The sequence below is a fragment of the Lissotriton vulgaris genome, chromosome 12 (genome assembly GCF_964263255.1).
Source record: "Lissotriton vulgaris chromosome 12, aLisVul1.2, whole genome shotgun sequence".
In the NCBI taxonomy this organism is placed as follows: Eukaryota; Metazoa; Chordata; class Amphibia; order Caudata; family Salamandridae; genus Lissotriton; species Lissotriton vulgaris.
In genome coordinates, this window is record NC_141700.1 from 367,306,256 (window position 1) to 367,324,847 (window position 18,592).

The 18,592-nt window shown below is 44.7% G+C and overlaps 1 protein-coding gene across 1 annotated transcript in view; it reads left to right on the forward strand.

Annotated features, from left to right (window-relative positions):
• WDR88 (WD repeat domain 88) overlaps positions 1-18,592 on the forward strand; it is a 305,494-nt gene that overhangs the window by 284,634 nt on the left and 2,268 nt on the right. The window contains exon 10 of the mRNA XM_086946455.1: positions 6,719-6,811. Within this exon, the coding sequence (XP_086802581.1) occupies positions 6,719-6,811 (93 nt within the window). The remainder of the gene's footprint in view (positions 1-6,718; positions 6,812-18,592) is intronic.

Here is an 18,592-nt window from a genome sequence, read left to right on the forward strand (position 1 = left end):
TTTCCACCCTGCAACAGCCGCAGGTAAGAGCCGCTCCCAAACTTCGTGCCTCCCGAGGCGGGCTGGCCCCCTCCGTGCTACGCCACTGAGCAGAGAAGTTAAATATTTTAATGACTGGTCTAAAGTAGCGTATTTCAAACTCCAATCTAGAAAAATTGATCTTGGTCAAGTTCGTTGAAGACATTTTGTAGGCACACTGGTTTTATCTTTTTTTTTCTTCAGTATTTCTCATTAGTTACATTTCCAATTTTGTGTTGCTGAATGAAATATTTTTCTCCTCCCAGGTGAATTAGGAATGTTCTTCGTGTTGGCAATGGTTCATATGGAACCCTGATCCATTTGTTCTTCCAAGCTGTTCCCTGAAGTTGTCATTTGTTTGTTTTTCTTTCAACCTATAACCAGATTTCTAATGCCTGTACGCCACACAATCAAATATTTTTCTTCAGAAAAGTTGTGAGAGGGGGGCCTGGTATATGATGTCCACTTATGTAAGTGGGCCCCCTGCACCAATCCAGACAACCCTTTTGGTGATTTAAGAGCTCTTAGACTACCTTAAAAAGTTCTCTAAGTGTAGAGAACAGCCTTCAGGCTTAGTCCAGAAGGAGTGTAAATCAGCTAGTTTTACCAGAATGCAATTTTGTATGTATAGATTAAGTGAAAAAGAACCACGCAATGTATTTATAAAAATATGTATTTATTATACAGTACTCACTAATACGTACAAATATCTCCTACCCGGAATTATACACAATGCACACAATACTTTGCATAGAAATCAAGTAAATAGCACAGAATACACAGTGGAAACTAGGTAGTGACCAAACCATGTACTAAGAAGGTGGTATAAGAACCACAACTCGGTTCAAGACAATGTTGAGAGGACGTAGAAGTGCTGGGGACCCACGGAACCACCCACTGTGAGAGACTAGGAGCCCCATGGAGATCCTGTGCAGTGTGGGAACACGACCGCTTTCTCTGTACAAATCAACGTGTAAGTCGCAGTTGGAATTTTAAAGATTAAGGACCCTTCCCAGTGGACCCCGAAGAAACCCTGTGGAAGACAGAAGGTTGGAGAGCCACCCCACCTGTGGATACCCTAGTGCCCATGTTATCTACTCCAGGGAAGCCGGGTGCATAGCAGTGAAGTGGTGTCGGAAACTGCCTTCAAACCCAGTGGAGGACTTCAGGAAAGTGCCACTGCTGGAGAAGGAGAAAGTGTCCGGTGGAATCCAAAGGTGGATTCAGGATGAGAAGTACCTGCAAGTAGAAGAGACGGAGTCTATGTCACTCAGAAGTGACTAGGAGATCTGGAAGACGAATGCCCACCGATGTCAGGTGTTGCAGGAGAGTTGACAGTGACCACGACTCTGCAGCTGTGAGGACCAAGCGATGCTGAGGAAGACCAGGAGCCATACACAATCTGTCCCACGTCAGATGTCGAAAGTTGAGGAGTCAGTGTCCATCTGGAGCACCAACAAGCCTTGGCAACTGCAAACAATGTAGCAGTCGAAGAAGGTGCATTGTTGGGACCAGCAAGGTCCAGGAGACTCACCACAAGTATGGGAGTCAGGGCAGGCCCCAATCAATCAGGCGCGCCCAAAAGAAACAAAGGTGACCCTCAACAGGACCCACAGGCCATAGGCCCTGGAGTTGCAAGAGGACCTCGAGCAGCTCACCAAAAGATGCAGGCCATGGTGCAAATGTTGTGATGAAGTCAAAGACTTTGGTCACTGGAAATGCTTGTGGTGAGGTTGGGGCTACTTGGAGCCCGAAGATCTTGGTGGAAGGAATCCAACAAGCCTTTGCAACTGCAAGTTGACACAATGCACAGGGGTTTGGTTCCTTCGGCTTCCACGAGGGATATTTGCTTCAAACTTGGTAAGAGGGTAAGGCAGGCCCTGAGAGTTGTGGAGAACCATGACCTGTGATGTTGAACCTTTCGAAGTCCGTAGAAGCTCAGAATCAGCAGATAGGGCAATTTAGTTGTGGTGCCTGCAGATGCAGGGAAGTGACTCCTTCACTTCAAGGGAGATTTCTTCAGGTTTCTTGGTTGCCCACTGGCCTTGGAAGGTTCCTGTACGGTGCACAGGCACAGACAATGTAGCAGACTGAAAGGGGGAAGAAGTCCAGCCCAAACGAAGTCCAGAGTGCCCAGACGGGAGAAGTTGAAGTGGTGTCTGAATTGAATCGAGTCCCATGGCGAATCTAGGGACCCACCCTCCGGTAAGCCCTTAAGTACCCTAAGGAAAGGGTTGGGACGATTCAGCGGACCCTCCCAGAAGAGGGTTTGGACATGTCCTTTGCCAAATACGTGCCAGAGCGGGACCATCAGGTCCCAGAGCTGGTTTGAACTGGACAATGCACGGAGGCACCAAATGTGCCCCTCATGCAGACTGAATGGTGCTGGCAAGCGCACCCACCAGGTCATAATAAACTAAATCCTGTCTGGTAAGTGGTCACACCTCCCTGTGACAGGATACCTATTGTTCTGCCTTCCCCTGCTTGAGATTGGCTCAGCAGTAGGGGGGCAGAATCGTGTCTCTGGTCAGCAGCCGCCATTTTTTGCTGTGCGGTTCTATAAGACTGGCACCAGGAGCACTGAGAGCCTAACAGAGGCCTGTTTCAGTGCTTGGAATCATACCTCCCACACCGTTTATGGTGTGGCGGTATGATTCTAACATGTTTGATATCAAACATGATAGGATTTGTTGCAGCCAATTTCAAGATAGTCATCGCGTAATTATGCAGTGCCCCTTTATATAGTATGGGGCTGCTTCACACACAACCTGGGAGAATGGAAAACGTAGGCTGTAGGGGAGTCCTGCTCATGCAGGGGCACCCTCACACTTAGAACCAAGCCTCCTGGCTTCAAGATTGCAAAGGTCTGCTATAGGGGTGACTTATAGGTTTTAAGTGCAGTGGCCATAGATATAGGAAGCCTATATCTTTCATAAGTAGTGCTAGCACCAGCTTACACATGCTGCAATGGCAGGCCTGTAGTTACAGTTCGAATGGTCTTCCATAGGTGGCATAATACATGCTTCAGCCCAAGGGGGACCTCTGGGATACCTATGCCCTGGGTACCTTAGTATCATATACTAGGGACTGATAAGGGTACCCCAGTATCCAATCTGGGATGCACCTACATACTGCACATAACAATTTAAGGGAGAAAGCAGTGAGACTAGGGTCCTGATTAGCAGAATCCCAGTCAGACTTTGTGAGGGGTGCGGGAGCCTTGCGGGTCACTGTCGGTATCATTTTCATATCTAGAACTGCCTTCTAAAGTCATGAGCCAAATCTCACCTGGCGCTAAACTCTCAGATCGCAGGTTACCTTTCAGTGGCACTGTTTTATGTAACTAACAATAACCGATTAACTGAGAGACAATATGAAGTTCTCGAAGTTAGAATATTTCATAGAAATGTATTTTTATTGTTACAGATGATGTTCAGTTCGAGAAATGTCTTTTCATTGTCACAAGCGGATGTCCAATATGACATGATTCTTTGTACAGAATAATAAATGATATATCATCATATATGATTCATCAGTTGGACATTTGCAATTGGAAGATCAAATTATTGAACAGAGTAACAACCTTTTCAGAATTTTATATTTGAGCCCTGAAGAAGCCATTATTTGCAAAACACGTGACTGCTGTTATCAGTCACTCTGTTTGACAAATAATGGTTTTCATGCATTATTTTGTATGAAGAATTTCAAAAATGAACTACGTGGCAGATAGTGTCAGATAGCCCAGTACCTTACATTCCAGCTCATATTGTTACATGGTGAAAGAAAATAAGTGCTGAAATTGTGTAGCTTCCATTTATTGAATAGGAGGTGCATCATTGCACTCTATGATTACTACAAAGGGAACCACATTTTATCAATCACTGCAAGCAACAATAATGGTAATAGCTGTCCCAATGTAGTCCTACTTTCCTGCCAGTGGCAATTGAGTGGGCTGCAGAAATTACCATACTGTAGGGATTGGTTGGGTCGATCTCCCTTGTGCTCTCCCAAAAAAACATCCATTGTTGTAAAGAGGAAATTGGCTATTCCACCTCCTCCTCTAGAAATTCGGAACCAAATGTGTCCTGCAGTGTTGCCCCTACAGAACCGAGGAAAGCCCTTCCGCAGCAATGTGAGCTCCAGTTGTCAACACCCAGTAGCAGCAAGGGGATGGGCCTTCTGAGCAACACTGCATAATTCCCAGTTACTCTCCACCCACCAGGCTGAAACAATATACAGCAGGCTGTTGGGAGAGCCTGGCATTTCCTAAAGTGCCCCAAAGCAAAGCAAAGGAAAGGATGGCCATGATGATGACTTTCAAGTGCCCCTGCTACAATGTGCTAGCTGCATTCACACGTAGCATCAGCAAAAGCAGTGCACACAAGCCCACTGGTGCACCCCTTTCTCAACTAACATATTTAGCCACTCATATCTATACCCCACAGAGCCACTGAGATCCTGCCTTCCCCGCCTATGTCCCGGAGTACCTCTTGCATGCTCTGTCCCATAAGTGTGCCACACCTATCCGCACCAATAACTGTGCTGCCCCCTCCTCTGCCTCTATTTGCCTGTCTGCCTCCCTTGATTATTTATCTTTAGACCTCTCCAGTGCCCATATGGTGTGGTTGTGTGACCCCACTATGTAATAAAAGGCACAATTCCATATCAGGTCCAGTCAGGTTTGTACTTAAAATATTAGCTCCTCCGTTGGTAGCTGTGGATCAGGGCAGTGAGGCGTTATCAAAGGAACAAGGGTAAAACATTAAGATCTAACAAAGCAGTTGATAAAGAAGAAAACACAACACAATACAAATATGGCACCAATTTTTAAAAATAGGTTGTATTTTTATCTTTAAATAGACGCCTCAGTGACAAACATTCAGCAGGGCGTTCCAGAGATATGATTTTTTAAAGAAACAATAAATCGCAGCTTTTCACGTCACACAATAAATCATTGTGATCAACTGCGACTCCTGGTTAAGGGTTAGCCACAACAAGCAACTTGCTAGAAGGGCACTCTCGTGGGGACTAACATTAATGGGGAGCCAGTCACAGGGACCGGTAAGGAAGTTCTGGTTGAACAGTTACCTCACAGTTATAGCAGTCTTTAGTCCAGATCCAGGGTCTATAGGTGGACCACCATCGGAATCAATGGAGTAGTCTTGATGCAAGAGATGCAGAATGGTGAAGATGCTCAAGGATGCTGAGAGTGCAGAACCCGTGTTAGGGGTCTTCCATTGGCCACCCCTTGATCAACAAAACGGAGGGGCAGCTTTGACCTGAGGGGTCAACGTCTCATGAAGTTGGCTGAAGTCCAGCACACAGGGCATAAAATAGGCTTGGGCACGAAAATACAAGTGACCTCCATTAGTGCCAAATTGGGTCAGTTTTAAATTTGTAACAACAAGCTGTATAAGAGTTTTGCAAGGTATGGACGACTGCGTGGATTTGGATTGCTGCAGGCAATGATCTCTTTTTTATATCAGGGAAATCAAAAGTAAAAACCAGCCCAGCAGACCATAAAGCTGACCCACAAACTGCCAGAAAAATGGCCCACACACTCACCTGTCACACCAGCCCATTGGGCACTGCCTGGTTGCCCTCTAGCCCTCTAGCCCAGTCTGACCCTGTCAGCATAAAACCAATTGCAAATTGTCTTCTGCTCTCTGGTTACAGCAGAATCAATGGTTCCCTTTAACTTGCAGTAACTTCTGTGCTGGTCAACAAAACTGCACTCCAGTGACTTTCCCGGGTCTACGAGGGGCACTTTAACTCACCAGATACTGGGGACTTATAAGTAAGTTACCGCATTCCAATTGTGGGTGAGCCAATTAGACGTATACCTTACTAAGGGTCAGCGCACTGGCATTGAGGCCAGGACTCATTTCACTTTCAGAGTCAAAAAACCTGCAGCATCAGTTAAAGAATTCAGTGATCATGCAAAAAAAGGCATTTCCTTACAATGTCTTTGTCCCACTTTGGCCATATTAGAAGAGGAGTCTTTTCTTGCAGAAACACGAAGGAACAATTGTTTCAGTTTGTGTTGTGGGGAAGATATGACTCCTCTTCTAATATGGTTTCCGGTTTTTGTTGAGTCTGAAAAGGTTTCCATTAAAATTGGTTTGTGAATCACAGAGTAAAAACAGGAAAGGATCCTCCAGCATCTGCACAGGATTCAAGCTTCCCTTGGTGAGACAGAAAACACATTTATAACCTAGTGTTGAGACTTCTATTATTGTCAAATATCTACGGATTCCCTAAAGTACAATCAAGTGCAAGAGTGACCACATGACAGTGAGAGCATGTGACCTTCAGAAAGTACCAACCTTCATAACTAGTTTCTACTGAAAAAGTGAACCCTGAACATCCACGCTTATGGTGCCATGGACACCTCACATCACAGTTCAGAGGCAGGCACTATCAGTTAACAGAGTTATCTTGGGCAGAAATCACAGGAGGTATGGATTACTGTTATCTGGCAGTTACAATGGGTAGCTTGTTTAATTTCACAAATTTGCACTGCTACTTTCTAGGTGTGTCTGGTGTGTGTGCGTTTGTGCATGTGTATGTGTGAAGCTTGCGCTGCTGCTTCACCTGTTGCGCTTGTGCTGCTTTTCTACCTGCAAGATGACAACATCTTTTTGCTATGCAAAACTCACAATAATTGGCATGGAAATCACTTTTATTTCTTTTTAATTAGGATTCATCAATACGATTATGGAATATTGAAAAATGTGAGCGCATTCCTGAAGTGATAGAGAACAAGAAAGCAATGGGGCTAAAAATAATTCAGGTTTGTATTAGTTGGAGCTTAATATTTATTGTTTCTATAAATATCGTCAACATCGGTTTCATTGTTCAGCCAGAACCTAAATTGTTAACAGAGATAACAAGGTGCCAGCAGTGCTTCAAGGTGGGGTGAACAGGAGCCTGCGCCGGAAGTGAGCAGCGGGGTTATTCTTTCATTGCTTTTTAATTAATTATTGAGCATATATCTTACGGACGCATTGGTGATGCAAAGCACTTCCCTACAGATTGTCGTCTTCATTTAGGAATGACACCAATTTCCATACCCTAGCAGAAATGTTTTTTTAAAGTCCTTTGTAGTCATCTGCTGATATTGAAAACTAAAATTCTTGAAATGCTTCATACATCACTTCCCTCAAAATCATCTCTCCTCATCTCTAGACCTCCACATAGGGATCAACATCTCACATGACACATTACATTTTGTATACTCGATTCGATTCAATACACTTTATTCGCTTTATACCATGTTAGAAACATAAAGGCGTCCTAACAATTGTACAATGGTAAGATATAAATGCATATACAATTTCAAATAAAATACATTATTTACAAGGTGAAAAATGTACAATGGATGTCCATATTAAAAGCAACCATAATCCTCATTAAATATAAAACAAAGCCTGCCCTATTTAGGATATGGACACTAAGCTATGAAGATTTAAACAGTTAAATGTTATATGGTAGAACCATATTACACATAGCACAATTAGAGGTGATCCTCCATGGGGGACCGTCGTCCAAGTGACTGAGATGTATCACTTTCTATGCTAAATAATGAGTCCCTAGTACGCAGCACCTTAGAAAGAAACATGGCTACCCATTGAAAAACTAGACTATCCTTAAGAGCATTCAAAAACTGAAAGGCCTCCTGATAATAAAGAATTCTTTGTGTTCAGAAAAAGCGGTTTAAGATATTGTGTTCTCAGTGAGTGATAAGATTTACAAAAAAGCGCAATGTGCAAAGTTGATTGTTCAGATCTATTATCACATGGGCATTTTTGATTTAAAGGGCCCCACCCTCCATTCCTTGGAAAAGAGACCATTTTGTAGAAAATAGGAAATCGAAATTGAGTTAAATAAAATCTGTAGTGGGTGTTATGGACTAACATAAGATACTTTTTGTACCCAGGCTGAATATTCATTGCCAGGTATCTTCCCACGGAGAAATTATAATGATCCTACTGGACCCTTTCCTCATGACAAATTGTAAGGATATGCTCCTTAAGGCATTTTTTAGGAAAGCCAATACTATTCTACGGGTGGGACCAAAGATCTCCCTCTGTCTGGCCAAGCCCTCCCAGGGTGTGCTTAATAGGCTTCTATCAAGGAAGTTTACTTTCCTGATCAAGACCCACACAGTCTTTGATAATAGATCTGGTGAAGTGTGTTTCTACTTTAGACCGAACAGAATGCCATAACAATAGCCTTTTGGTTTTTAAGAATTCTGAAACAAACCAAACTCACAGTTAGCCATGAACGATAGTTTCGGAGGGGCTGCTAGGAGTCTTATTTGTAACTTATTTTCTTGTGTTTGGATTGTTCTATTACCCCCCAGATACCTGCTCCATATGAAGCGGCTGAAATTGATTTGGCCTTCTATAAAAGAAGCAGCTCTCTAATAGGTTTAGAGTCTAATTTAGAGGCAAACCTAAAAGGGCCTTCATTGGTACTTGTCATGTTGCATATGCAACTTACTCTATGGTGCTTTCAGTCCACTTTAGAGGAGAACTGGATTCCTAGATAATTAAATGTTTTGGTATATTGTATTTTGCTCCCCTTGATAAAAAAAGGTGTTACCCTTTTCTCTCGTTTGACCACAACTCATAGTAAAAGATTATGCTATTTTTATTTGTAAATCTCTCTCTTCCTTGTAATTTGTAAAGGAGTTAATATGTTTTTGCAGACTAATAGGTGTAAGCGCCAAGATTGAGGCACCGTCTGCGTACAAAAGCACTGGTATTGGCCGCCTTCCTATTCTGGGGGTATCTACACCTCCCCAGTGTAGATTATCATCTTCCCCATTTACTTATAAAGAGAAGAGGAAGGGTGCTAACACACATCCCTTCTGTACCCCTTTCCTTATATTATTAGGTGTGGTCAATTCACCCCCAGTCAAAGCGGACTTTGGCAGGAAGGTTACTATACAAGTAAGAGAGGAGCGAAATAAATTCTCTAGGTGTCCCCAGTTGTTGCATATAGGCCCAAAGTTTGTTATGATTAACCAAATCAAAAGCACAACTTAAATCAATAAAGCACAAATATATAGAGACTTCTTTAGCATGGGCATATTTCCCGATCAACAGATTAAGGTTGAGCGACTGCTAAACAGTCCCCAGGCCTTTCCCGAAGCCGTATTGGGCATTCATTAAAATATTGTTTGCTTTAGCCCAGGCTTCCAATCTCTCTGAGAACCCTCACCAATATTTTGGCTGAGGAGTCAAGTACAGAGACTGGTCGATAACATTTAGGGTCATGTCTTGAACCCTTCTTGAAAACTGGTATTATAAATTAAAAGGCCGATGATTGTGGTAATTGTCCTACTAATGCTGCGTTTAAAACCTTAGTCATAAACTGGGCCTAAATGGTTATCTCTGACTTGTATGTGTTCACTGGGACCCCGTCGGGCCAGGTGCCTTCCGCCTGGGCCTTTTATCTAGCGCCCTTATCACTTCCTCCAGGGTAAAAACCCTATCCGTTGGGGGAGTAGCCACATGGATTTGTGTAACTACTTCTATATCATTAGTCTGAAAGAAAAATCAGACGAAAGCCCTCCACCCGCTGTAAGGGATGATAGACGATTTTAGGTCAAGTCTTGCACCTTTGGAGAACAAGGGGGCATTAACTATTCTCTAAACAAAGGGATAACCCCAATTTCGGCAGCTTTTACTAAATCCCCCCATGGGTTCTCTTGCAGTTCCTTTTTCCTGTTCCTTATAGGAATTTTTTATATTTTAATCTAGCTCCCTGGACAATTATGGGATCCTAGGGCGCTGGTGTAAGAGGTTGATAAGAATGGTTGTGCCTTTGTGCACTGCTGGTTAAAGCAGCCTGTTTTATCCCTCTTTTGTCCCTTTGATCTCTGAGCCAGTATTTGGCTGATGGATGGAGATATGGAATTATGAGCTTCCATTGTCTCCTTATGATTGTTGACTGGTGCCAGGCCTGCATAAAATGCTCCAGATTCCTAGCTAATAAGACATTTAAAAATCTAGAGTGGTTGACCCCAGCCTATTTCATTTTAATGCCATTCAGACCGATGGAAGCAATATTGTTGATTTTACCAATCTCAAGGTATAGAGGAGGTCTCATATTGAGCTTTAGAACAAGCTGATTATGGTTGCTTATGCAATTAGCTCCCACTTCGAAGTCCTGTAAAATTATTCTATCACTTTCTGAAATGAGGGGGAAAACAATGTTGCTATTACATCCTCTTCCTATGAAAGCTGGTAGCTGAAATTGGGAGTTCAACCAATAGGATTCTACAATTTTCAAATTATATTTTAGTATTAAGTCATTAAGGGCCAGATGTAGGTAATCCAGAAATACCAAGTCCTTAATAGCGAATTTTACAGATTCTTTATTAAGGACTCCGTATTTCCGATGTACGTAAAGAATCGGTAAAAATTAATGAATCGGTATAAATCGCTAAAAAATAGCGATTCAGAATGGATCGGTAAAAAAAAATGACAGAAACCCCACTACTGAAACGATAATACCGAATCCCCAATATCGAATCGGTGAATACCGATTCGGTAATTAAAAAATTCGGTTATTGTGGAATCAGCCAATCCTGTGCATCCCCATTACCTCCCAAACAGGAGGTGGCCCCACCCAAGCAGCTGCACTGAACCCGGAGCTGACTGTGAGGCAGGGAGCAGAGCAGAGAAGCCAGGAGCAACACAGCTTTATTTTGCAATCAGAAGCAAGCAAAATGGCAAACCAGGAGAGGGAGAAGAAGGAAGCTGAAAGGAAAAGAAAAAAAAATTTAGGGAGAGGGAGCTGGAGGTCCTCATTAAAGATGTCACCAAGGACCATAATAAGTTGTTTGGAAAGCAGTCCCTGCACGAGCCAAAGTCTAAAAAAAAGGCAGATCTGGCTTGCAATTCAGAACAAAATCAATGCCATCGGAGTCACCCAGCGCTCCATTGAGGATCTTAAAAAAAGATGGTACGATCTGAGGAAGACTGCTAAGGCAGGGATGGCAGAGAGACAGAAGCAGGCCAGCAAAACTGGTGGAGGGAGGAACATAGCACCTGCACTAACTGCTCTGGAGCGCCTGATTGAGTCCACCCTCCAGCCGGAGAGTGTGAGTGGGGTTGGCGATGCAGACAGCTCAGCCAGAGATGCCAACAAGCAAAGTAAGATGCATGCACAACACGCTGTGCATCCCCCTCCCTAACCCGAATCCCCAGAGAGGCATAGGGACTCCCACTCCAGTACATGTTTTACTCATAACCTGCAATGAATTATGGGAGCTGTAGTCAGAAGTAACACATGTCAGAACAGTCAGTCCAGCAAACCCAAAGGCATGTGACACCAATTAGCAATTAGCAAGCAGAGGACAGTCAGTGTGATTGGCAGGAATTACATTTATTTCAATGCAAATGCTGCCAGATAAGCGAGCATATCTACATTCTGTCTTCACAGGCGAGACATCTCGCAGTGCAGAAGAGGGGAGCAGAGGAAAGGCACCCTGGCCAGAGAGGAGACAAGAGGAGGAGGACCAGTCACCTGCAGGGCACCCCACCCCACCACCACCACCACCACCATCACCACAGCTACCATCAACTCCACCACCACCACCATCACCATCACCACCGCCACAATCAATGCCACCACCACCGTCTGGCAGGAGGCATGCAGTGGCCACCCTCCAGTAGACGGAGATATCCGAGGAAGACAGCACAGGGGGCCAACAGCCTAAAGTGGCTGAGGATGGCAACAGGGCAGGATCACAGTCCCCAACAGAGCACGCCCACACATCTTCCAGACGCCACAGGGCAAGGGCAGCCAGTCCTCACTTCCAGGGCGAAGATGACAGTGTGTTTGCTGGGCTTGAAGGTAACTTGCTGAAAGTCCAGCGCCTGCAAGGGAGAGCAATCAGATCAGTGCAGCGGGAGATGGCACACATGAATGCCCACATGCATCGCATTGAAAAGGGCATCAGTGCCATGAACACCACCATGGCTGAGGGCATGAGTGACGTGGCGGAGGCTGTGAGGCTGCTCTGCAGCATGTTAGAGGAGGACCTTCTGTCTAGGCTCAGGGAGAGGCAGAAACTGGATAATTACACCAAGGCGGTGAACCGCCTGTCCATTGCAACCTCTCTCATGTGCAGACGCTCAATAGCCATGCAGGAGGAGATGGCACACTGCAGTCGGGATTTGGCTAGGGGGCTGGTCACAGTGACCCCTGCACTTGAAGTGCTCCAAACAGACAAGGTGACCACTACAGTTGATGGGGAAAGTAAGGAGGCTACTAGCCGTAGTAGCATCACGCCTCCTCCCACAGAGACCAGGAGGCACAGCGAATTCCACAGTGCTGGCCCTGGACAGACTGGCAGTGCGGACAGTGGGGCAAAGGAACGTGGCAGTGCAGCGCATAGGCGCAAGAAGTAGAGCCAGCCATGATATGGTTGTACTGAAATGGGTGATGTCATGTTTGTATGGACACTGCTTTTGATCTTGGTGGTGTGCTCTGAACATTAAACACCATCACTCAAATACAGTATCTGGCTATGTCTCCTTACTCAGAAATAGTTGCGTGTTATCTCAGCCCATCTGTTCTCCTATCCGGTGCTGCTGCTACACCTGCTTCTCTGTGCTCTGGCTGTGGACAGTCCTCACCCTCATCCTCAGAGTCCGTTAGTTCCACTGCTGTTCCTTTCTTTGTGGCAAGGTTATGCAGCATTGCACATGTTGCTATTATTTTGCAGCAGATGATGGGGCGGTACTGACGTGCACCTCCACTTTTGTGGCGGCAACAGAACCTGCTTTTTAGTAGTCCAAAGGTGCTCTCCACAACGTTGTGCGTGCTTTTATGTGTCACATTGTATCTCCTCTCACTTGGGGTGGATGGGTTAAGGTATGGTGTTAGGATAAATGACCGCCCAGCATATGCGCTGTCACCTAAATGGGAAAGAAAGTGCCATTAATTTGAGTCACCAATATATTCATCCAAGGTATACATCAGGGTGTGTCATATTTATTTACCTAGCAGGTATCCTTCTCCGAATTCACCAGCAGCCAGATGTGTATAGATCCCACTGTTCCTGAATATGTAGGAGTCGTGGGTACTCCCTGAAAATTTGGCCACAATGTCAGTATTGATGTAATCTGCATCACATATCACCTGCACGTTGATGGAATGAGTGGATTTGCGGTTGCGGTATATGCATTCTGTAGCTGCAGGTGGGCAGATTGGTATGTGGGTTCCATCAATGCACCCTACTATATGTGGGAACTGTGCCTTTTGGTAGAAATACAGCTTTGACTTCTGCCGTTCCGCCTGTGTGCTGGGTAAGCGTATGTAGTGATGCATTCTCTGCATCATGGCATCCAAAAAGGAGTTGAAGAAACGGGACAGGCAACTCTGTGACACACCACCTGCCGCAGCTATCACACCCTGATAACTTCCTGAGGCAAGTAGGTGCAGGCTACAGAGCACCTGCAAGTGTGTTGGTATGTCATGCGCCCTTGGTGTCTGATGCTCCAGGTATGGGTGCAGGTCCCGTATCAGGTCTAGGATGGTTTGTGGGTGTAGCCTGTACCTATCATGTATTTCTGCCTCAGTCAAGTGGAACAGTGTGACACGCAGTCTGTACACACGCTCTTCCCGTTTCCAAACCCTCAAACCTCCAAACCTGCTGCTCGCAAACGTAGCCGCCTTGCTATGACGTAGAGGGCCGCCTGCTCTGGGTCAGAGGTAATTACCAAATCTTAAATACCGATTTTTGACAAATTCGGTATTACCGATTTTTGGTACATCGCATTAGCGATTTGTTACTGATTTCTTATTTACAGATTTGGTATTTTGGTGTTTCGGTGTCGGCCGATCGGTAAATAAGGAATGGGTAACAGGTTTCCCTTAAATTTACCGAATCGTTATTACCGATGTCATTCGGTAATACCTATATTGCACATGGCTAAATACTGGTCGGTAATGCTAAAATTGACTGAATTTCGGCTTTACCGACCGGTATTATGCCACCTACATCTAGCCCAATGTGCTGCGCGATGAGAGCAGTGATTAAAATGTGCCGTGTCATCCCCCCTACAATCAGTGAGCCCGTACACCTGCTTAGACGAAAATAGGCATAGTGACATATTAAAATCCCCTGCCCAAACAACATAATAGTCCCTACAGACCCAGTCAATAAAATAGGCCAAATTTAGAGCACGTGCTTTCACAACATGAACCTGTGAAGAGTCAAAAACATTGCCCTCTGAATTAAAGAGAGCAATTGACACACTGTCGTACGCCGATGATACGCAGTTGTTAATTACTCTCGGACCTGACGTTGCTGATACTAAACATAGATTCAGGCAATGCATGCTGGATATAAACAACTGGATGTTAACTAACAACCTCCAGCTTAATGCAAATAAAAAGAAAATTGTTATTTTTAATAATGCCCAGGTGCTATGGATAAATGCTTGGTGGCCTTCTACCTAGGGTACTTGCCCCTTTCCGAAGGTAACAACCCGCAACCGTGGCGTAATGATTGACAATCAACTTTCCATGTGTTACAATGTCAATCATGTAGCACGTACCTGGTATGGGCTAAGGCATGCCCTCCGCAAAATCTTTAAATGGGTCCCACTACCTTCCCGTATGTCATTGATCCAGTGCTTAATCATCAGCCATCTGGATTATGGGAACGTCTTTTCGCGTCCATAAACACAGAACTTCTAACCAAGCTCCAGGTTCTGCAGAATACAGCTGCGAGACTGGTTTTAAACCATTCCCCTTGCTCCCCCTCTGCACCCAGTCTGAAGGCTCTCTATTGGCTGCCAGTCAAGAAGCGGATTAATTTTAAAATCTGCTGCCTTGTCCATAAAACTCTCAACGGACAGGGTCCTCTTTACTTGGCTAACAAACTGAAAATGTATCAGCCAGAAAGAAATCTTCGTTCTGCTAATAAACACCTATTAACAATCTTGAAGGTTCGTACAGTCAAGAACGGCAGCAGATCATTTTCAAAACTAGCTCCTACTCTTTGGAACTCCCTGCCACTCTACCTTTACACTGAGATTGACCACAAGAAGTTCCGTAGGTCCCTCAAGACTTGCTATTTTAAATCTATCTTCTCTTTCCAGTCATCTTTCTTGTCTGTTTCTGAGTCTCGGTAAAAGTGCTATGAGACCCTAGGGTGACATATGCGCTCAACAAGAACCAGTACATAGACATAGACTTGACATGGTAAGGCAAAATTAAAAAGCTTTTCGGGGCTTTTAGTGCAAGTTTGGTGGAAACTAATGTGAACAGACCCCCTTGGCCCTGCCCATATTTGGAGGTGTTGCAGCGGTATAAACTGACATAAAACCATCACAGTCTATTGGGTTCACCAGCTAGGTTTCTTGAAGGCATACAATAGGGTTTTTTTTTTCGTATATTACCCAATCCTCTAGCTTAGTTTTTTTGTGCAAGACTAGCGATGTTCCACGAGATGATGACAAGTTCAGATGAGGGTGTTTGATCAGGAAGTCAATCCAATTGGTCCAAATGAGCAATAGGCAAAAATCTGTTAGAGGTGGAAATGGGCTCATTGGATGTCAAAGGAGCTGGGAACATTCTACATGGAGACTTTTAGAAGAAGACTTGTGGAAGTACCTCGATTGACTTTGACTACAAGCCCAAAAAATGGAGCTTGGTCAGAATGTCCTTGGCCACCAACTTGCCTTCAAATTTAACAACAATGCAATTGTTATTGTCTGGTTTTATATCGTTACCGACCCATGCAACTCTTCAAACGTGAATAATCTGACTATGTGACAGCCCCCGGCTGTCCAGCCTTCCATTGACTTAGTGGACCACTTTATTCATCAGTTGGTCATGATTCTCAGCTATATCAAGTCTCAAGGGAGGAACTCCTCTCAATACCATTACTAAGGGCGTTGCTTGAGGAGGAAGTTACACCTTCTCTTCCATTAGAAGCCCTTGTAGACTATAGCAAATGGGATTCTCCCCAGAATTCCTTGTTAGCCACCAGTGTGGAGTGAGAAATTCTCCCTGAAGTGATTTGCAGTTGTTTGTATAGTGCTTGTGTTCCACCTGGATGTGATGAACTCGGGACAGAACCAGCCGAGCCCAAAGACACAGGGCCGGCCGAACTCCGTTTTGCAAGAGCCAGGTTCAGGTTAATTTTCTTCTATTTTCTCTAATCGGCTTAAGATGGGACTCAGAGCAGCCCAAACCAAGATCAGCTCACCCTTTGAAAGTTCCTCTATTATCCGTGCTTTTTGACACCCTACCATTGACTTGTTATTCTTGTCTACCACTTGCTCTGGGGTAGGTGGACATGTAGCAGGCCCTGGTCACTGTATTTTAGATCTGTTCCCCCCGTCTGCTCCTTTCCTTTTCCCTCCTTGACTCTTTGTGGTTTTCCCTTTACTGGAGGATTGATCAAAGGGTTCGGGGATTTCATAGCTTCTAGCTGATTGATGTTTGTTATAATGGATCTAACAGCTGATATAGTTGGGGCAAGTTCAACATCCAGGTGATTATCTGACAAGGGCTGTGCCAACTTATTATTGCCCACTGTGGCATTGTTAGACTCCTGAGAAACATAAACAGTAGGTGTGGATGACAATGATAAGCGTCTCTCGGCTAAAGCAACGTCTTTATTCAATACCTCCACTGCACGCTGCAAACATAGTGTCCAAGGTTGTTCTTAGTGCCGGGTCTGGAGGCGATATTTTGCATTTCCCCATTGTTCAACCTCCGCTTCTCCTTAAAACCTAAAGAGAAAAGATGTCTCCGATGATGAACAAAAGAGAGATGGCCCAACCCAGCCTGTCTTTGCCCGGTCTTCTCCAGGGCCCAGGCCCGGATTTGTCCTGCACTGCTGGAAGCACTTAGCGCTTTTAAGCATGTGGTTGAATCCCCGCCCCTCCTGGGCCCAGGAGGTCTGGGGGACAAGGTCCCACCCCAACCAAGAGCACAGAGTTCAGGCGGTAAGTGCGGGCAACAGGGAACCACAGTATAGAAACACCCACAATGCGGGAAGCACTCAGAGTTTTTAAGTAGGTGGTTGTAACTCCGCCTCTCCTGGCCATGGGGTGGCTTGGGGATGAGATCTCACCCCAACCAGGAACACAGATTTCAGGCGGTAAGTGCGGGCAACAGGCAACAGCTGTGTAGAAACACTCATGCTGCAGGAATCATTCTGTGCTTTTAAGCAAGTGTTTGAAGCCCTGCCCCTTCTGGGTGCGGGGTGGCTGGGGGACAAGGTTCCACCCCAGCCAGGAACACAGAGTTCAGGGGGTAAGTGTGGGCAACAGGAAACAGCTGTGTAGAAACACCCTCACTGTGGAAAGCACTTTTTGCTTTTAAGCTCGTGGTTGTAGCTCCGCCACCTCCTGGGTGCGGGTTGCTGGGGGGCAAGGTCCCCCCCGAACCAAGAACACTGAGTTTAGGCAGTAGGGGCAGGAAACAGTGAACCGCTGTGTTGAAACACCCACTCTGTGGTACGCACTTGGCACTTTTAAGCTCTTGGTTGTAGCCCCACCCCTCCTGGGCGCGGAGTGGCTGAGGTCCCACCCTAAACAGGAACACAGAGTTCAAGCGGTAAGTCCTATTATATGGAGTATGCGCCTTCGCCTATTGTCTTTCATGTAATTTATTTTAGATGTTCCAATGTGCCCTCACCACAAGATTTTCATTTTGCCACTTCAAACATATCTTCAAACCGAAATTGAATTGTCAGGAGTGTATTTTTCTTCCAAAAACGTAGTATATTGGGTTTAGCACGACCAAGGGCTGTGGGAAGCCGTTTGTAAGTGTGAGCAGACATCGGGGGTTCATCTGAAATATCATGCAAGCGTGACAGTCATGCTGAAAAGGAAATATTAATGAGAGAGCAGTCATTCAAATTTTTCTCAATCTAAAGCCAAAAAGTCCACATTTTTTTACATTACCACAGTATATAAACAATGTCACAGTTGGGCTATTGTCATCTCCAGCAGAGGGAGTCGGAACTAAATTTGGCTAGATAGAACGTGACTAGTGCCAGCGATGCAATATTTTAAAATAACTAAATTTCATATGAGAATCTCTGAGCCCTTTATAGAAGTGTTCCAGGAGGGTGCCCCAGGCCTCATGAGACCATTGTATTTTCAGTCATGAAGACCACCATTGTTGTAATGCGGATGAGGTGTCAATAGAGAAAGAATATTCCATGAAGATGTTGTATAAACCAGAGACGATTCTCTTGTACTCCTTCTCTGTGTGTACATGTTGTGCAATTGGAGATATGGAGGTTATCTATGTCTTGGGTTTTTCTCATTCTTGATTAAAGGACACCTGTAAGCTGATTAGATCTAGAGAGTTGTGAAGAAAGGAGTCCAAATTCTTGTTGTATTTGTAAGAATTACTTTAGAAAACTTGTTGCGTGAGTATATCATCAACTTGATTTATTTTATGGTTGGCCCAGAGGTGCCAACTAAGCTCACTTCCCTTATGTACGATGTCTGCATTGTTCTCTTGCACACACTTTGTCCAAGCCCAATATAGAGAAATTCTTTTGTTTTTAAGCTTTGTATGA